At 39.6% G+C, this 20747-nt stretch overlaps 4 protein-coding genes across 6 annotated transcripts; 1 reads left to right on the forward strand and 3 right to left on the reverse strand.

Moving 5' to 3' along the window:
• Positions 1–477: 477 nt before the first annotated feature.
• On the reverse strand, positions 478–1580 carry LOC137609023 (serine protease inhibitor Kazal-type 4-like). Its single transcript, XM_068335760.1, has 5 exons — positions 1565–1580; positions 1170–1263; positions 1039–1073; positions 786–880; positions 478–621 (listed from the first exon to the last, which is right to left on the reverse strand). The coding sequence occupies exons 2-5, from the start codon at positions 1219–1221 to the stop codon at positions 576–578; spliced, it is 228 nt and encodes a 75-aa protein (XP_068191861.1). The 5' UTR covers positions 1222–1263; positions 1565–1580; the 3' UTR covers positions 478–575.
• Positions 1581–3448: 1868 nt separating this feature from the next.
• Positions 3449–4578, reverse strand: LOC137608005 (ovomucoid-like). 2 transcript variants are annotated; one of them, XM_068333963.1, is made up of 5 exons: positions 4561–4578; positions 4129–4203; positions 4013–4044; positions 3763–3857; positions 3449–3602 (listed from the first exon to the last, which is right to left on the reverse strand). In XM_068333963.1, the coding sequence occupies exons 2-5, from the start codon at positions 4178–4180 to the stop codon at positions 3557–3559; spliced, it is 225 nt and encodes a 74-aa protein (XP_068190064.1). In that variant the 5' UTR covers positions 4181–4203; positions 4561–4578; the 3' UTR covers positions 3449–3556. The 2 variants fall into 2 exon arrangements, with proteins under 2 accessions (XP_068190064.1, XP_068190065.1); XM_068333964.1 differs by lacking the exon at positions 4561–4578 and adding an exon at positions 4441–4549.
• Positions 4579–7023: 2445 nt separating this feature from the next.
• Positions 7024–12152, reverse strand: si:ch1073-398f15.1 (enolase-phosphatase E1). Its single transcript, XM_068335241.1, has 2 exons — positions 11794–12152; positions 7024–10956 (listed from the first exon to the last, which is right to left on the reverse strand). The coding sequence occupies exons 1-2, from the start codon at positions 11904–11906 to the stop codon at positions 8727–8729; spliced, it is 2343 nt and encodes a 780-aa protein (XP_068191342.1). The 5' UTR covers positions 11907–12152; the 3' UTR covers positions 7024–8726.
• A 698-nt stretch (positions 12153–12850) lies between these two features.
• Positions 12851–20680, forward strand: LOC137608130 (homer protein homolog 1-like). Of its 2 annotated transcripts, XM_068334203.1 has the most exons (10): positions 12851–13800; positions 16633–16789; positions 17091–17222; positions 17318–17410; positions 17756–17809; positions 18635–18777; positions 18945–19104; positions 19185–19295; positions 19375–19455; positions 19538–20680. In XM_068334203.1, exons 1-10 carry the CDS (start codon positions 13796–13798, stop codon positions 19724–19726), a joined length of 1125 nt encoding a protein of 374 aa, XP_068190304.1. In that variant the 5' UTR covers positions 12851–13795; the 3' UTR covers positions 19727–20680. The 2 variants fall into 2 exon arrangements, with proteins under 2 accessions (XP_068190304.1, XP_068190305.1); XM_068334204.1 differs by lacking the exon at positions 17756–17809.
• The last annotated feature ends 67 nt before the right edge of the window (positions 20681–20747 follow it).

The raw sequence follows: 20747 nt of genomic DNA on the forward strand, positions 1-20747 counted from the left end.
GCTTTTCTTATGCTTCTTCTATGTTCTTATGCTTCTTTTTATGTTATGTGTATTAATGTAATTATGTAATTTCTTTTAGTCTGTATCAGCTACTGTTAGGTGTATTTATGTATTTTTTATGAGTACATGATATATTGGATTTCCCTTGGGATTAATAATGTATTTATCTATCTTTCTATTCATCTATCTATTTTTTCTTGTTGTTAATCTTATATTCCTCTGTGGGAAAACAGTTAAAGACTTAATATAGAAGTTGTCACACGTACAATCTTTTTAATGTATTCATAAAATTATATGACTTGTTAATCTTAAATTGAGGTGAAATTTTGTATTTATCAGGTCACAAAGGAAATAGTCATTATTGGGACACAAAAATATTTTCCAAATTGTTCTGCATTCATTCTTGTAAACCTTCTCATAATAAATTTATGACATTTAAACAGAATAAATTCAAGACTGACACAAATTGTTGATGCTTGTGTTTTTTATTCTTTAATTTTTTGCTTCAGTAAGGACTTGTTAAATAAGCATTAAGACAACAAAGTCATGACGTGCACATCCTGACTTTTCCTGCTTTAGTCTTGGCAAAGTCCCATTTTTACCATTTTAACTCCGGCGGTCCTGTGAGGAAATAGAACATATTGGTTAGAGTAGCTTTGAGCATTGATAGATGCAGAAAATCACCATGAGATGAAAACAATTGAAATGTTTAGACTATGTTTGTTTGTGCTGTTAATATTATATTTTGCAGCAAAAATTCATGGAAAATGATTTAGTTCCACAACCTCAATGAGCATGGATTCTGGTAGTTTTGTCCATCATTTCCACAGACAACTTTGCGTGTTTCTGGACAGTTCAAATAATAAAGCACAGGATAGGCCTGTAAAAAAACAGTTAGACTTATGAGGCATATGATGAACAACCTTTGTGTACATGTTGATGTAAATCTATATTAATAAATGAATATAAATGTTTTAATACAAATAAATATATATTAATCATGCATTTTAAGACATTGCAATTTAATGATTGATTTACCACAAAGGTTGCATCCACTTCCACCAGTTTTTTCCCTGATAAAGAACATGAGAAAGACAGGATGTTTTCTTGTTGAAGTGATCACAGATCAAAAATACAACAGCAAACTGCAATAAATGACTGATACTCACCTGGACCACAGAGCATAATGAGGGCCAACAGCACAACAGCTTTTGCAATCATTGTGTTCAGTTACAGTGATGAACCTGAAATAGTTTTGGTCACCTGAAAAATGGTGTTGGTCAGAAATGACTTTTTAAAAGAAAAGTTCAAAATGCTGAGGCTGTAACTCAATACATGTATCAGTTACACTGACAAAGACCTAATTTGTATACAATTTATACTGTATACTTGTGCAGAATGCTGATTCTTTAATTTAGCACATTTCTCAGCTAAAGTCACAGAAAAATAACTTATATACAAATACAAGTATGTTTTATAATGCTACCTCATAAATTGTGTTGTGTATCTCCATCCCATAAACACCTTTCCCATCAGTTTCAGAGGCTCCATAACAGAGTCTTACCTTTGTAGGAGACGTCTTGCAGATTTACTTACTGCAGACTTGTGGTACGATTAAATACATGCGTGTTCCTGAATAATTCATGATGGTTCAGCCCATTACGTGTTGTAGTGTGCTGTACTGGGGAAGCAGTATGCACAATATTGTGATTTTAAGTAAATGAAACATAGGTATGACAATGTTCTGGCTCACTGGAGTCTCAGCTGATACTCAATACTAGTTTATCCATGTGAAACCATGAAATAACTATCAGATACATTTTTGTGAAAAACAAGTTTTCGTGAACCCTTTGATGGATGACACAGAAGAGCAAATTCAGTTTAATATCGAATTGCATGAATTATAATTTGAATATTCTCTTCTATATTTGGCAGGTGCAACAAAACAAATTGTGCTTCAGGTTTGCGTAATTCACTTCATCGCAACTAATTCACCCAGGTTGCATGATTTTTTGTGGTGAGAAGAAGCTGGAGAACCAGACAGAACCCCCAGAGATGGGCAGAACATCAAAACTTACACACAGTAAAGTCTCAGGTAGATATTATTTATTACACAGGAAATTCATATCGCCCTAAACTTCCTGTTCACAGTCATGTGTGACACAGGATCTGTGAAAAAGAACCAATTCTTTGTGAATATGAACATGTCAGATAGGAGTTACTCAGGCTGGTGAATTTAGAGAAACAAAATTCAAATTTGGAGCAGACACATTCCCACATCATCAAAAACATTCATTACCAGTCACAAACTTCTCCTTTCTCAAACACCTGACGGCAACAACAGAATTCACAACTGTTCCAAGTCCTCTCATCTTACAATTCCTAAACAATCTGACTTGAGATCACTTCAGTTTATCAGCCCTGAAGATACTTGTAACAGCTGCCATTGTAAATATGATGATGTTCTCCATTATTTCCCTCCTCAAATAATAGATACCAAAATAAAATTTCACCGGCTAATTCCCACAGATTTCATCACTGTCGGTTTTTATTCATGTTATTTTTTTTTTTGTCGTACCTACATGTAGGTAAATGCATTTGTAACAGTGTAATAAATAAACTCTATAATTTGTGTGAACTTCTTCAAATCTTTTACTGTTTACATGTGATTTCTTTGGATCTATGAATCGGTTAGTTCTTGTTTCTGGTCGGACATTTATTGAGGTCGCACACTCGTACTTCCTTATGCTGGAAGTGTGGAAGCTAGCGCGCTGGATTTCTTAGTACTCTGTTAATTTAATTCATTTGTACAGTGTGCTCTTCATTGTTTTATTTTACATGTATGAGTTTTGTGGTGTGGAAAATGTCTAAAATCATTTGTAAAATGTTGAATATGAAAATTAGCTTCATAAAATGCGTGTAAATTAGCCGTCGAGTAAATGCTAACTGGGTCACAGGGATCCCAGCTTTCTGCTCCCCTGCCCTGTGATGAGTGACAGGTATGTTTCTTGAGTTGTTAAAAAAGTATAAAAAAAGAACTGGTCTGTATTTTATGCAGAATTCTATTTTTCATTCTTTTTTAAAAAAAAATTTGTTCTTTACGTAATGCGATCACTGGCATTGCTGTATTAGCCTAGGAGTTCATGCAGAGCCCGATGATGTACTGAAATGTGTGTAGCCTGTGTTAGAGCTGTATTTATATTATTATGTTGATCCTCATGCTGGAAATCTGGAAAAGAAGATGTCAGCTTCCTTCTCCTCAATTATATTAATTGTTCATCTTTAATTTAGTGAAATTCTGTATCTATCCTTTGACAAGGGAAATAATCACAACAATATTTGTCAAATGTATCTGTATTCATTCTTGTAAAACCTTCTCATTTCACATTTGCGACCCTAAAACAGAATAAATTCAAGACTCAGACCAATTGTTGATGCTTGTGTTTTTTTTATTCCATATATTTTACTTTATTTTTTGCTTCAGTAAATACTTGTTAACTTTAAATCAACATGAAGCCAACACAGTCATAACATGCACATCCTGAGTTTTCCTGCTTTATATCCGGCATGATCCTTGGTGTTCGAATTGAACGTCGTATGCCCTGTGAGAAAATAAAAAAGTTAGAGTAGATCTGAGTACTCATGGACGAGGAAGTCACCATGAGAGGAAACTGACTGAAAAGTTTAGACTATGTTGGTGCTGTTCATATTTTAAAATATTACATCAAAGATTTATTCCAAAATATTAATGACTTGAACAACCTCAGTGAGCATTCATTCATGTAGGTTCTTTCATCTTTTCCACACACAAAACTTGGATAATAGGGACAATCTGGGTGGTAACGGAACCGTTCTCGCTGTTGAGTACAAATAGTTACAGATATTTAATATAATGAACAACCTTTGGGTAAATATTGATGTTTTATATGTGTCTGTTTTAACTTTTATAATATATTAATAATGTGATATTAAGTATTCATATTAATACATTAGAATTAAATGATTGTTTTACCAGAATTTGAGCTTCCACTCCCGTTTCATTCCCTGATAAAGAACAAGAGACAGAAGGTTTTCTAAGTGTTCACAGGTCAAAAATCCAACAAACTGCAATAAATGACTGAAACTCACCTGGAAGGGAAATCATGATGAGGACCAACAGCAGAGCAACTTTTGCAATCATTGTGTTCAGTTACAGTGATGAACCTTAAAGTCAGTGGATATTCATTATTAAATGAGAAATTTATTTCAAATGTGTGTTCACTGGTGAACATGATCACTGTGTGTTATTGTGAAGGAGGCTGTCATGTTACACCAAACCTGATGAATGGTGTTGGTCAGAAATTACATATATTAAAGGCTGAGGATTTAATTTAGTACATTTATCAGCTGAATCCCAAATTTTAATTTATATGCTGGTAAAACTATGGTCTATAATGCTACCTGATAAATAGTGTTGTGTTCCTCCATCCAATAAAACTTTACAATCAACTACAGAGGATCCATAACAGAGTCGATACAATTTCCTCCGGGATTAATAAAGTATCTATCTATCTATCTTACCTTTGTAGGGGACGTGTTGCAGTCTTTATTTACTGCAGACTTGTGGTACGATTAAATACATGAGTGTTTATGAATGATTCATCAGCCCATTAAATGGAACAGTGAGCTGTACTGGTGAAGCAGCATGCACAATTTGCAATGCTAAGTAAATGGAACACAGTTACGATAATGTTTTGGCTCACCGGAGTCTCAGTGCACTAAAAACAAGAAAAAAATCAGTTTAATATCAATTTTAATGAGTTTTAATGTGAATATTTTTTTCAATACCTGTCAGAAGCAACAAAACATCCTGTCTCATGTGTCTTTAACCAGATACAGGTGATTGTTAGACAAGTGACATCATACCTTCAACTTTGTGTCATACTGTGGTTTAATTGAGCAGGAAAAATAAAGGTTATGATTATTCGTCACTTAATTTCTACATGAATGTTGTACATCATGCATGATCAACACACATTTTGCGAATTTCATCTGTATTTTCCAAGGATGTCCCCCACCTATAAAGCTATAATTCCCTTTGTGGGATCAATTCACCCAAGTTGCATGTTTTTGCAGGTGGGAGGAAGCGGAGGAAAAACCCACGCAGACACAGGGAGAACTTACAAATTCTGCACAGAAAGGAATCAGACCCGGAAACTTCTTGCTGTGAGGCAACAGCATGAAACACTGAGGCAGCGTGCCGCCCGTCTGTTGAACTAATGAAGAGTGAAAGATGATTATTTACTGCTCATAGTGATCGCCTCTCATCAAATACATTTACTTATCTATGTAAATTAGGACAATCATTATCAACCTAGTCTCTTCCCTCAGATATCTGCTTGCTTAATCATGTGATGAATTTATATACACTTAAACTACATAATATAACTGCATATTCTCATATGTGTTGAACTCTGAATGTCCTGTTCTTCACTCACTCAAAGTCTGGCTGATAAAATGCAAGTCGGGAATGTTCAGACCAGAAAGCTGAACCCATCCAACAGATCAAAACATAACAGTCATTCTGGATTGTCTGAAGAAAGAGGAAAGATTTCAGACCCTCCCAGAAACACTGAGGTGTTGGCAGAGTTTAGACTCTTTGGTCTTCAGTGACTGGTCTTGCTTTTGGTCAGATTGCTATTGTATAAGCCTTCTGTAGGGTTTATGCTTTATTTAATTCTGCCTGTTCAATGAACTTTGTTATTTCCTGAAATCTGACATCCTTCATCTTGTGTCATTTCTGGAATAAACCAACATGTTGTCCAGTTACCTGAGGACCAGAGAGTTGTTGTCTGTTCAACCCTGACAAAAGTAAGAGAATCATGATGTACTGTCAATGTGAATTAGCAAGTGAAATTTTGTTTTCCTATCTGTTATTTGATTTGGGAAATAATGAAGAACATCATCATATTTACAGTGGCAGCTGTTAAAAGTGTCTGCAGGTCTAATGAACCGGAGTGAACTCAAGTCAGAGTGGTGGAATCCTAAGATGAGAGGATTTGGGACAGTTGTGCATTCTGTTGTTGCCGTCAGGTGTTTGAGAAAGGAGAAGCCTGTAATGAACGTTTTTGATGATGTGGGAATGTGTCTGCTCCAAATTTGAATTTTGTTTCTCTAAATTCATCAGCCTGGGTAAAGATATCTGACATGTTCATGTGCACAAAGAATTGGTTCTTTTTCACAGATCCTGTGTCACACATGAGTGTGAACAGGAAGGTTATATTACCATTCAAATGAAGGCAGAAAGTTGATATGAATATATGACAAACAGCTGGGCAAATGATTTGTCCAGTTAATTTTAGAAATCAGAAAGAAAAGAGATTTTCTCATGTTTCACTTTAATTTGACCTAATATGAGTAAATGTTGACTATCTGAATGATCAAATCGAAATATATTATTACCTGGATACAGAGTCTGTGTATAAACCCAACCAAAGTACACAAAGCATGTGTTCAGAAAGATTTGCTTCCTCTGTAACTTTATTCTAACAGATGCAGACATTAGTTGAGCTTGTTTTATTGAATTTTAATTGTCTTTTGTGGCCCTATCAGGACAGCGCACCGGTTTTTAAACTTTGCACTTCAGCTCTTCTCTTGACACTCACTGTGGATGGTTGGTTTTGTTGTCCTGTGTAACCACGTCCACTTGAACTGTGTACACAAAGCCAAAACCTTTGGACACCCTACACACCCCAGACAGACAGAGACCTCTGATCTTATGATTCCACCAACTCTGACTTGAGTTCACTCCGGTTCATCAGACCTGCAGATACTTGTAACAGCTGCCACTGTAAATATGATGATGTTCTTCATTATTTCCCTCATCAAATAGTAGATACAAAAACAAAGTTTCATCTGCCAGTTCCCACAGACAGTTCATCGTGTTTCTTGCAACTTTTCAGCAGAGACAACTCTCTAGTCCTCAGGTAACTGGACAACATCTTTGGTTTATTATAGAAATGACACAAGATGAAGGATGTCAGATATCAGGAAATCACAGTTTATTGGACAGACAGAATGTAATGAATAATTAACTCTACAGTGGGTTCATACAATGGCATCAGATCTGACCAACAGGAAGTCCAATCATCACAGAGAAAAGAGCCTAAACTCTGCCAACACCTCACAGTGTTTCTGGGAGGGTCTTCTCACCGAAATTTTTTCTCCACCTTCGGACAATCCAGAATGACTCTGGTGTGTTTTGATCTATTAGATGGTTTCAGCTTTCTGGTCTGAACACTATAACATTCCAGACATATGAGAATAGGAAGTCATATTACTTCAACACTTGCATTAATGGTGGCTTTGGATTGTTGTGCATGTGTCGTATTTTGTATTTTGCTTTTAATCTTTACTGTATTTTTTGCTCATTATTTCATCTGTCGAAGTTTCACACTGCTACATCCCCGTTCTGCACAACGATTTTACCCTTGAGTACAAAAAACATTTTTTTACTTTGACTTTGACAGTGTCACACCCTAAATATTAGCATGTTAGCTTTGTGATTATGTCCATCAGCAGGCTGTTTCTTCTGTGCTTTGTCTTTTAATGTCATACTGCTTCATATCCATCAAAACCTGAAATAAAGCCAGTGTTGTGTAGTTTTATTTTTTATTTTAAGAAATTGTCTAGTGTGTTACTGTTGGAAAAAACATTCACCCCTACCACTAATTAATGTGGTCTTTATGAATTGCATTTTTAAAATCTTTTATTTGAACCTCAAAACTACGAGAAAATATTCTTGACTAAAAAGTTGTACTAAAATTAAATAAGTTACATTATTTTAAAGAGGGCAGCTGAGAACTACTGTACTTTTTTCTGATGTCACATTTACTTCATCTCACCCCATTAGAAATGAAAGCCGATCATTGCTCTGCAAATCATCAATTCCAGCTCATAGTGCATATTTATTTCTCTTTATATTATGGTTATACCGTGTACCGTGTGTGTGTGTGTGTGTGTGTGTGTGTGTGTGTGCGTGTGTGTGTGTGTGTGTGTGTGTGTGTGTGTGTGTGTGTGTATCAATATCTCTAGAGTGTGTATTTCAATCTGCTCTTTCAGGTCAGCAGGAATGGGATAACTGCTGAGCTCCAGATGGGATGGCTGGATTCAGGCCGAGAAGCATCTATAGTTCCAAATACTGCTTTACAAAAACATGCTTTAATGGTCACATGTGTTAATACTGTATCAATGCCTAAAAACACCACATTTGAATGGCTAAACACATGTTTTGCTTGAAATCTGGTGTGGATAATGTAGCAACTGGTAGAAACAATTCAAAAATTTAATTTTGAAAACTATTAATCATTTGCAGAATGTAAAGGAATAACTAATCAGTCAAGACTAGTTAGTAATCTGCATAGTTGCACATATTCGTAGGTTGTTTACAGTTTTCATAGACCTCTAGCTGAGACGGCGTGTCAGGTTAAAGTTAGCGATGAATATTTATAGATGAGGGATCCACCCTAACATTGCACAACAGAAACACATGCACTCTTACTTTTTCATTCTCGCTTGTGGCCTAAACGTCTCCCACAACATGATTCATGCACTGTTACAATGCTTCAGCAGCATTGGTTTGGGTAAATCTATAGAGAACAGAGGAAAACAGCCTCTTCTGGATATTTGTTCCATGTTAATCTGAACTGAAATTTACGCAGAAAAATCCTGATAATACTGAAGCTCAGTTAAAGTATGACACACTGTCCTTTGTCTTTAGCTGGCTCAGTAGATGACAGAGTCAAACTATCGCTTTGTTTTTCTTGGCAACTCTCTGTTTCAGCGGATGTTGACGACTTAGTATTTGCCTCTCCCGACTCAGTTTGTTTTATTGCAGCTTCATTCTCACTCATTTCTACAGTTCTTGCGTCTTTGGCCTCATCTGCACTCGGTGTTATGGTTATTTCATTGTCATCTTTGACACTCTCATCTCGGACAGACTCTTCTGCAGCAAATACACCCTTAGCTGCAGCAACACTATAGGAGGTCTGCGTTGTTTGCTGACCACCTCCATCTTCCTTGACAGTAGTCTCTGCTAGGTATGGCATCTTTTTCTCCTCCTCCTTTTGTTCATTTTCACCTGTCTCCTCTTTTTCCTGGATAAGGTCTATAGGAATCAGTGGTGTTAGGTCCAGACATGTCTTAGAAGAGGATCTTTCCTTTCTCCTAGGAGGAGCAACTGGCTTTTCTACTTCTGTATCTTGTTTCCAAAAATCTATATGCCCATATTTGTCATTGAGTTTATAATCATCTGTACTTCCCCAGTCAGTTTCCTCTAAGGGAAACTCAAAGCTTGAGATGCTCAGTTGATCTACAGGAGTTTCAATTACTTTTTCTACCTTGATGGAAACACTTTTGTTTGTCTTGTCTTTAGTCTTTGTTGGTTCGGCCTCATCCTTTTTGAGTGACTGAGCAAAAGGCTCTTTATCACAAGGAGAAGAATTGGCACTGGACCTGAAGAAGTCTGTGATTTCTTCCTCTGAACTTGGTATCTCATTCTTTTCATGCTTGGATATAAAATCACCAAATTCATACAAATCTTGGGACAATATCCATGAGGTTTCCTCTGGGAATATTTGTTTATCAGTGTGCTCCATGACAGGAGTCTCATCAATAAGGACATATTTTTCTAAGTATCCCCTGGCTTCTCTGTCTGAATTCCTGCTGTGGAAGGACTTCTCAGAGGTTACACTTTCTGCATCCGCTTCTTTCTCCCGACTGCCAACTGCTTCCTCATAAAGATCTGTGTAAAGGAAGGCCATAGCTTTGGGCTCTTCCAGTAACATGGGGTCTATTATTTTTGGAGGTCCGTCTGGCAGAAAGATTGGAGTCAGGATGTCCTCTTGGCTTCCAAACAAAGTTGAACCAGTTGGTTTTAATGGGACCCTAGTGGGAGTAGCTTCAGATACATTTTCGTTCACATTTTTATTGTAGCTTTCTGTACCTCCGTAGAAGACATCATCAAGAAGCTCACAGTTTATTTCCCCTATGCTGATTGCATCCGACTTGTCTTTATCCACCCTGGTTGTTGCCATGGTTGTGTTTTCTTTAGACTTTACGGGTTTCTTGGTGTCCTGGCTGTCAGTATAAACCCTCAACTCTTGTTCCACCTGTCCAAGAGCAGGACTTCCTGGAGCCTGGACATCAATAAGACTATATGCCTCAAAGTAATCCACATTACACACAGCTCTGCTGCCTAGGGGTCTGGCGACTGGGGCTCCTGGTGGATCCATTACACTTGAAGGTGGGGGCTTGACCTGGCCAGCTCCTGCTGCACCCGATCCAGTTGTTGAGACCACCAATTCATAATCGTTGGTCTCTTCACTGATTTTGGAAACAAAGCTCTCCTCGAGATAAGACAGATTGTCCACCATTTCTTTGCTCTCCTCTTCATCTACAGTATAAAGTTTTGGAGGAACAACAATGTTGAGGATTTCAGAGCCCTCAGACACCAACTGGAATAGCCTCTGCTCTTTATTTATTGAAGGATCATTTGGTTCTTGTTCATCTCCTTCTTCTGTTTTCACATTTGGTTGTGAGACTCCCACTAACTCTGGCCTTCCTGATATATCCTCAGAACTCTGCGTGGTGACTTCTCGATGTCTGCTGGAATTACTCTTTTGACCATTCATCTTCTCTTTGCTTTTCTTCCTTCTTGAAAACAGCTCCTCATCCATGACAAATATAATCTTTCCTGCTGGCACAGACCCAGATGTTGCCGGCTGTATTGCAACTGGAGGGATGAGCTCACTGGATTTTTCAGCCTGGGAAGCCCACGGTGTCGTGAAGTGACTTGGGGTCGTCTCCCATGCGATCCCGCTGTCCTCACCTTGCACGGTCACCATGGAGAAGGACGAGTCCATCATCAGGCACTGCATCTTAGGTTGTACACTGTCATCATGGATGGCCTGACGTAAACTGAAATCACAGAAACATAATATGGCAGTGAGAGAATACTTTTAAAAAATCCGACTAAATCCCAAGCCACAGGACCACAATTTAGGCGATATTTTTTTTATTTTTTCATTGGTTTTGAAATTTGTGTTTGACTTCAGCGTTCATTGTTTGTGTCCTTAACATTTTCTTTAAGGTTTGCCTGTAAAAGTCTTTCCAGTCAAAACCTCATAACTGCACAAAGTTTTTAAATCTGTCCATAACTTTTGTTGCCATTCTAGAAGCTTTTGCAATTCCTGCTATGCATGGCAATATCCCCAAAATTCAATCACCCATTCCAATCCTTGATGAAGTTTTTCTATAACACCATGAGATAGATGGCCGCCCTTAAGGTTTTTGCCATGTTAAGAAAAAGCGACAAAATAATTGTGAGTGACATCCACTTATCTCCACAAACAACCCAAAACCATTGGAGCCACAACACACCTCAGATGGATAGACTGCAGAACCCTTTTTGGGTCTATACTACTGTACGGAATCTTCATGACAGTCGCACTTAGACTATTAGACTATTCTTTACGTTAGATCGAGCAGCACACTGAATTATTCAAACACACATGGAAGTCGGTGCCTGTCAGACAATTTCCTCTAACAAGTCACCATTTCATGTGGGAACGGATCCTTTTTATTATTGTGAAACAAACTGGTATGTCTTCATAACATGGGATTATTATTTCACACAGCTCGGTCTCCTACAGTTATGAAACCTGTAAAGCAAACCACATTGACCCAGAAACCTTTGAGCTACAGCAATACAGTATGCAGAATCTATTATTATGAATTCCCGTCACTGTTTTCTACCTGTTTCGAAGGTCCTCCACTTCATCACGGTCATCGGTGTGTTGGTCAGCTATGATTGCAGTCATTTCAGTGTCTACATCTGACACTTCCAAACCTTCTGTCAAAGCCTCCATTGTTGTGGATGGTGGTGAATTAGCTTCGGGCTCTCACCACAACTCTGTACTGCTCTGTTGATCACGTCAAGTGTTCTTGCCTTGAGTTTTCCTGCTCAGCAGGAAATCTTGAAATGTAAAACTGGTCCTCCAGTGTTTCAAGTGAAGCACTTGCAAAATGTCAGGAGGTTAATTTATCATCTGTTCACGCTTACTGAATCCTTGCATTAGCAACCATGTATGTTAATCTGTGTTAATTTGTGACTGCTCTGAAGCAGCAGGAGCAGCATGTAGACAGGTCTAAATATACCTTTTTGCTAGGAGCACATATCTCATGTCTGTCCAGTTTGGGTTTTAGCTGTGAATAACTGATAAATGATCAAATAAATCCCATCATAAACAGCCGATTGTGATCTTGTGAAACCAAAACAGATAATAATCATGTGTTAATGGTCCATTTTAATCATAATGTCACATGTCTTTAAAATTCTGCTTTATTTAAGTCGACTTGATTCACACGCCCATGAACATGTCAGCCTCACACCTGCTTATGTCCGTCCTGCTGACAGAGTTATGGAAATGAAAGACTGGATGAGTTGGGGAGGGTTTGTGTTTCGTCAGCAGGTTGTGTCTAGTTGTTCTCTAGTGAACTAACCCTAACCCTTTTGGAAATGGTAAACATGCCTCATACACATGATGAATGTACAGACATTAAACATAGTTTTTCTTTCTAGGCCGGTGGAATTTTTTTTTCTCCACATCTTTGAATAATTTATGGCAAATTATTTATATTAAATTAATAAATAGTAAATCAGTTAATCACAAAAGTGGCTAACTAAAGAACTTGAGTTTACTTTAATAATACAGAATGATTTCAACAGAGGTTACTCTTGATGTCCTGGAGTACTCCGTTACGTTACCCTACGTCAAACATCCGAGCTTGCGTGATGACGTCATATATTTAATGCTCCTCTCAGAGCATCGGCGGAGGATGGAGCCGAACAAATTAATAATATGTGGGTTGATTAAGGGATAAACCGGGTCGATGGAGCATCCGCATCATACTTGGACTTCATCTAAACCCCGGGCCGACGTTTAGGCTGCAGCAGCCTGGACTATGAACCGATTATTTCATGTTTCCCCCCGGAAAAACAGAGATGAAACTCCGTCTTGGAAGACCACCAAGCAGCGTTAGCGGTCTCATGCGCGGCTGTAAAACACTCGGTTGACGGGATTTAATGGCACGTCCAACGGAGAGGACAAGCCAGCGTCTGAAACTGGGATTTAAAACTAGTTGGGGAATTGAGGGGTGAGATTTAAGAGTGTTTTCGGGTGAGGATAACCGCTATGCATCAGTCTGTCTACCATATTTCACTCGCATCACAAGCAGCCAAGTGGATGTACACTTCAAGCTAGCAAGCTAGCTTATTTAAAAGACAGCGCGCTATTTTATCAGTTGAACTATTTACTTTAGCGTATTTTTAATATTTTAAATAAAAACCAAACTTTACAATTTTAATTTATGCTTTAAAAAAAATATAGTCTTTCCTGTCAGTCTCTTCCCGAGTTTACATCTTTAATCCTCGTTTGTGCTAAGCGGAGTTTTGTCGAGCTAGCTAAAGGTAGCCGCTACCAGCGTCAGCGCTGCTTGTCGTTCCTCATGGAGGCGCAGACAGTCTGTTAGGATGAAACCAACACCCGGAACAGACATGAACCCCCGGACAGGACAGCACCAAGCTGAGTCGGACTGAGAAAACCGCCGTGGCTGTCATTAAAAATCAGCTGTAGTTGGAGAGAGAGAGAGCGAGAGAGAGAAGGGATCAAGAGGTGGAAGCTAGCCTCCTCCTGCCTGGGCACGCTGAAGCCATCACGGAGGATCATTTTGGACTCCAACCTCCAAATCAGCAAAAATGGGGTATGTAGTCAACTGGATGTGGGGTGAAACGTGAGGTTACAGCTGTCTCTGCATCTGTCGGTCTATGCTTGACGATATTTGTTAGATTTAAAAAAAAAAAAAAAGCCCCTTCTGCAGATTTCACCTGGAAACCTGCTGCATAGTCTGGTAAACACTATTAGCTGGTGTGGAAGCTAACTGTATGAAATACTCCTGACACACACTAAATAACACACTGGTGCAAGATGCATTTACTGAGCATCATCATCATCCACCCACAGCCTCCTTACTATGCCACTGTAGATGATCAGTGTCAAAATATTGGGTTGTGACTGCTGGTAGCAGAGGTAATCATGTAGATTTAATCATGCATTGTTGTTGTTTTGTTGTTGTCCTATGCACTTGTAAATAGATGAACCTGCGTGAATCTCCTCATGAGAAGCGACCTAGTTCTTCAGCATGAACGCAGATTGTGATTTGATTTGTGTTCATCTCGTGGTCGGTGTGGAGGGGGGATGAACTGCTGACCTCCTCATGCAAAGCACGTCCTCTGTAAATCTCAAGGCCAGGAGATTTAATCCAGTCAACAGTCAATTCCAAGAGATTGTGGGCAATGTTTGCACTCACCATTACACCATCACATCACTCATTAGCCAGTCAGAGAGCAGTTTGAAAACATGCTTCTCTTCTTGTGTAGTTGATGGATGTAAACTATACACTAAATAAATTAATTGTCCGGGTAATGTTGTTTTATTAGACCGCACAGGCCAGTAGGTTAGGGTTCAACTTGTTAATGTCATACCTCCATTTGAAGCAAACACACACACTGACAGAGCAGTGTCACAAGGATTGATGTGGGAGTTATTTGGAAGCACATCACATTCAATTGTGAAAATATACGTCCTTTTTTTGGGAAGTGTACTGTACAGTATATTGATCAATCGCTTTTCCCTTGTAAGTTTTTATTTTCTGGTTAATTATACTAGAATATAATGACAATTGTACTCATAGATACTACTACCGCGAGCTCTTGTGTTTTCATGAATGTCAAGGTTAGAGGTTAAAAAAAAAAGTATTTTCACTTTTTTGTTAGCAGCGGAAAAAACGCTGCCAGTGGTTTGCTGAATGGCATATGGGTGTCTGAAGGTGGAGGCTGAGCCTCGCCAATGTCCTGCTGCCTCCGTCTGTGAGGGGGTCTACTGTCAGAGATGCAGCTGTCACGTGGCTGTCGCTATGACAACGCAGTAGCCAAGTTATTAATGCAGGGTTATTTTACTTAGTTGCCCACTGGGCATGTAGCGGTAGAGGGCATGCTGCCCTGGGATCAACCCTCTGCATTTGCAGTCCTGCGGGGGGAACAAGCCAGCGTAGGCCGGTCCCAAGCCCGGATAAAAGCAGAGGGTTGCGGCAGGAAGGGCATCCGTTATAAAAAAGTTTGCCAATGAAATGAGGGTTCATCTAAAAAAATGGGGGGAAAAATGGGACAAGAAGAAAGGAAGTTTATTTTACTTTTACTTTTTTTTTATTTTACTTGCCCATCGAGCGCAAACTACAAATGTGTGTTCTCCTGTTGTAGTCAAATTATTGCCTTTTCTTCTGTTGTATTTTGTCATACAGCTTAAAGGATGGTCATTTTTAAGTAAAAAACTAGGGAATGGTATTTAATAGGAAGACAATGAACTGTCAGGACAATATGCAAATATGTTGTAAAACTTCAATGATAGTAGAAGTTACCACTACCGATGTTGGGATCTTGTTCCAGTTTGTTCAACGTGAACATTTGCTGGTTGTTATTTTAAACTACATACAGATTTGGACTGTGGATCCTGACAGAAGTAAATATTCAACTTTAGACTTTTATTTCTTGATTTTTTTTCTGTTGTTTGGAGCATTGATCAGCTAAAAATGATAGACAATAATTAGTATTTGAATAATTTTCAATAACTTTTTTTTTTTTTTTTTGAGCAGCACAAACTATTTTTACTTTCCTAAGGACTGGAACATGTTGCAAATGTTTAGTTTTCACAACTTGATTTAGATATGAGCAATAATTTCTCACAATCTCGAGTCCAAGCTGGTTTCAAGACAGATGAGGCACGTGTCCAACCAAAGACGGTCTGATTTGCAACGTGTCCTGATAAAGGACACACTGCACGTAGTTAGGAGATAATCTGAATACCGTATCTCGTAGGTCACAGACTGAGCGTGCCTTTGTTTTCCATCACTGATACACTGGACTCTTTGTGTGTCGTTTGTATTCGTGAACGTTTCTGATGGTTGTGAGTGAAGAACTGCTGATCTGATAGCGTCTGTGCTCAGATTCCTTTGTCGTTGAGACGTGAATGCGACAGTACGTTTCATTGTGAAAAGGGATTATGGGCTAACAATCAGAACACGCTTCAATGGAGACGCACACCACCAGTGCAGATTTGAATCTAGGCCACACTGGGTCAGACTAATGACACTCAGAAATATAAAATGACAACCAACATTGGCGACAACTGAGTTACTTAGCTAGCTAGTGCTGATAAAATCTGAAATAGAGCCGTACTGGTTTTACATAATATCTTGTCCTGAACGTATTCTGATAAAATGGAAGAGTTTCCAAAGGCAAATCACGTCAAAGGAGGTTTGATGATCTTGGTGATCATCAAACCTCCACATCACAGATAAATGACTGTAAGTTTATTTGATGAAGGGCTGCAGGTTGTATCAGTTTTGTGCTATTAATGTTTATTATGCCATGCTCTCATCAGCAGTACTGAACGTCCGGCATTCACTTACATGCTGTATATTATTTTCAAGTACCTGATCTCTCTATCTCTTCTCCTTATCTTTTATTTCTTTGCGCAGAGAGCAGCCCATCTTCAGTACACGGGCGCACGTCTTCCAGATTGACCCAAACACCAAGAAGAATTGGGTTCCCACCAGCAAACATGCTGTCACAGTGTCCTACTTCTTCGACGGTACCAGAAACGTCTATAGAATTATCAGTCTGGATGGATCCAAGGTGTGTGTCCTGTGTTCGGCTTTCAGCCTGTTAGTTTACTCTGCGTAGCTTCACAGAGCTAAACCCAGTAGAAATGTGCTGCTATCAGTAAAAATGATTCCTGTTTCACTGAAATGTTATCTGTCAAATATGTTAAAGGTGCTTCAAAGAGAGAAGAAGTTATAACATTAATATTAATTACATAATATTATAACTTCCTTCCTAAATTGACTCACTTCAGAACTACTTCCTGGGTCTGGGCTCACAAACCCTGTACATGGTTATATCTGCTTTAAAATGTTCTTGACTTCGACACCCACAGGCCATTATCAACAGTACCATCACCCCCAACATGACCTTCACCAAGACATCGCAGAAGTTCGGCCAGTGGGCCGACAGCCGGGCCAACACCGTCTACGGCCTGGGCTTCTCCACAGAGAGTCACCTGGTCAAGGTGAGAACGCAGGTGCTAGACCGACGAGAAAACCGTTCTGATCCAATTGCGTGTTTTCTCAAAAATCATCCCTGCTGTCGTGTCACTCATTTTAGTTTTCAGAGAAGTTCGCTGAGTTCAAGGAGGCAGCTCGGTTAGCAAAGGAGAAATCTCAGGAGAAGATTGAGCTCACCAGCACGCCCTCTCAGGTAGGAAATGCCGCCAGATTTTAGTCCCTCCAAAATTACTTTCACTTCACTGACGTTCAATGTTTGCGGGAAAATATTCTTCAGAGACATCACTGAGTCCATGCGTCAAAAGCAGGGCTTTGAACCGAACAGAAACCGTTTTATAACCTTCAAAGGTAATGAAGGCCAGCACCCCCTTTGATTTGCACACTTAAAGAACTCGTCATCATCTCCTCTTCAGCTCCAAGTTGTTTCATTGACTTTATTAATGTGTCTTCTAGCGGGAAGTCTTGACTTCACCCATGTTTCACCGTTGAGCAAACGCCTCAGGACTTTTTGTCTTGTTGTTGCTTTACTCTTCCTCAGGGCGGTGCTGTAAAAAGGAATTTGTTGCCCGTCAGCAAACCTGTTAAGAAGAAGGTAAAGAGATGAAGACGTGTGTCTGATGGCCCATTTTTACCAGTCCCTCCCCCTCAGTCAGTCCCCGTGTTCTCTTGCCCTTACAGCGTTTTAACAAAAACTTCAAGACAGCCTAGCAATGCTGCTTGGCATCTTTTAACATATAGATAAAGATTTATCACCTTTTTGTAGTGTTGGTGTGATTTGCCAACCAAAGGAACGTCATCCCAGTGAATTTTTCCCCTCCAGTTTTCCCTTTCATGCTCTCAAAAATTGACGGTTTGCAACAGTCAGAAACGTGTCAATCCAAAACCACGATTCGATGTACAGACGAGAGAATGCTGTGAAAATCTTTCCCGAGAACGTTTCAGCAGTAAACCAGCTCAGTTTTTGGGAGCATGGAGTCACAACCTTTTTTTATCTTTCATATTTTTCATCTCCAGGTTTGAAGGAATCATTCATTTGTTAAATATGTTCTCGTTCAGCTTCTTCTTTGGACTGGGAGAAGAGGGGCGTCACTCACGTGTGCAGAGAATATACAGCTAGCATCAGCTAGCAGAGCATTTACCTCGACATTTTTTGAGTAGTGCTGCTGGAACTTATTGATTAAAAAACATCACAGTGTTATAGAACACTAAACATAAGCCTGTGGGTTTGTTTCCAGCATATTCGCTAGGCTAATGCTAAGCAAAGCTAACCTTCTCCTGGCTTTGGCTGTGAATTTAGCATCCTAACGTGAGTGGCATTGATCACCTCTGTCAGCAGGAAAGCATTTTTTTTTCTGAGTGTCTGACTTGCTGTAACAAAATATTTTATAATTAAAATTTCACTCATATGTGCAAGCAGGAGTCAGCACCAGGTGATCTGCAGTCACCTTTGACCTCAGAGAGCATTAACGGCACGGACGAGGAGAGAGCCACGCCAGACACACCTCAGCATACAGAAGCCAGAGCGGAGCTTTCCCAGAATGCATTGCCCTACTCACACAGGTAAAAGTCAAAGAGGTTCAAACACTGCATGAGAATGGGGAATGAATTCTGTTTTCATTCAATGATAGTTCTGTTTTTGAACATTTTGGTGACGTTTTTTAACTTCGGCTTCTCCTGCAGTGGTGAGTCTGAAGTCTTGTTCCACCTCTTGTCTCCTCTCATCCCAGTTCATCCAGCATTAGTAAACACTGGGAGGCAGAGCTGGCGGCCCTGAAGGGGAACAACGCCAAGCTGACGGCGGCTCTACTCGAGTCCACTGCCAACGTCAAGCAGTGGAAACAGCAGCTGGCGGCCTATCAGGAGGAAGCTGAGAGGCTACACAAACGGGTATGGGCCGTTCGCTGCACCGGTTAGTTGAATTTGTACCCTGATGTGGTGACTGAAGCGTTGAGGTGTTTGTATCCCAGGTGACTGAGCTGGAATGCGTGAGCGGCCAATCGACAGTGATCAAATCCCAAAAGACGGAACTCAACCAAACAATAGAAGAGCTGGAGTTTGCGTTAAAAACCAAGGAGGAGGTATGAGGAGCAAATTACACCAGGACCGATTGGGGGCATCTGTCTATCCATATATTTACTGTTCCTATAATTATTTCAGGAACTTGAGAGACTTAAAGCAGAGGTGGAGAGTGCCAATGAGTTCCAGTCTCATAAAGATGCTCTCCTACTGAAACTGCAGGTAAGTGGTTTGTATAAAACTTGGCAGAAGTACTAAATCCTGACCCGTCAGCAAGTTATTCCGTTTTTGTCTGCCATTCCAGGACACTGAGTCGAGGAACCAGACGTTGGAGGCCCAGCTGAGCGATCTAGAGGAGCGTCTGGAGAGCAGCCAGCAGGAGAGGGAGGCCTTTCAAAAGAGCCTGCGTTCGCTGCTGGAGCTGCTGGACAGCAAGATCTTTGAGCTGACGGAGCTGCGGGACTCGCTGTCCAAGCTCCTGGAGGCCAGCTAGATGGAGCAACGCCGCTGTCGCCAACGCCGCAAACCAGCGATCGGAGGGGAAATCACCTGCATGTCAGCATTCGCATCGCCACTGACACGTTTAACAACTTGAATTCTCTCTTTTTTTTTAAACACGCATTCAATACAAAAATGTATGTTTACACACTTTTTTATGCGTTAACGGTACACTCACGTTTACAAGCCAAGCAAAGAGGCTTTTGCTTGGACCATGCCTTCCCTCTGGTACGTTCTGGAATAACTTTGACCATCTTACATGTTGAAACTCTGAACACTTCGCTTTTATCCGTAGGAGTGTCATTGTCTTCAACGGGATGGTGATTTTTCCTTTTTTTGCTTTTTCAATCACGGAGACGATTCAAGTCAAAACTGTTTCTTTTTGGTGCATCCTGGACGTCGCCCGGTGTCGGCGGCGGGACCCTTTCTCAAGTCGTTGTCAGCAAATGAGAAAGACTTTTTTTCCTACACTCTGAAAGCGATTCATTTTTAGTTATTTTGACATTTGAAGAGGTCTAATGTGACTGAAACCCACCAAGAGCCTGCCAAAAACCAAATAACGGCTGGGTGAGGACATGTTATATTCTTCTGCAACACATAAGCAATACACCAAGGGAGCGTCAGAGGGTAAACGAACACTTTCCACTCTCACTTTCAGGTAACTTTACTTGGATATGTTTAGACCGCTGATAAAGCGCCACTTTCTTTCTATACACTTTTTTTTTTAAAAATAACTTCATAGTGCACTTGTAAAGATGACTTTGTATGTGTGAGATGTTTTTCTTCCTTCTGTTTCTGTTGCGAGTTGAAGTGCAATCCTGTTTTTTCTTAATTTATTACTCAATTGTTACTAAAGATGATGGTGAGAGTTTTCACTTTTTTTTTTTTTTAATTCTATGGTATGTTGGTGTCAAACTGGAAGTATTTTTGAATTAGAAATGAAAATGTTGGATTTGCCGAGAATCTTTATTCTTTTGCCAAATAATGTTTTCTTGTACGCGTTTAACATTTTTGCT

Source organism: Antennarius striatus, chromosome 15 (genome assembly GCF_040054535.1).
Source record: "Antennarius striatus isolate MH-2024 chromosome 15, ASM4005453v1, whole genome shotgun sequence".
NCBI lineage: Eukaryota > Metazoa > Chordata > Actinopteri > Lophiiformes > Antennariidae > Antennarius > Antennarius striatus.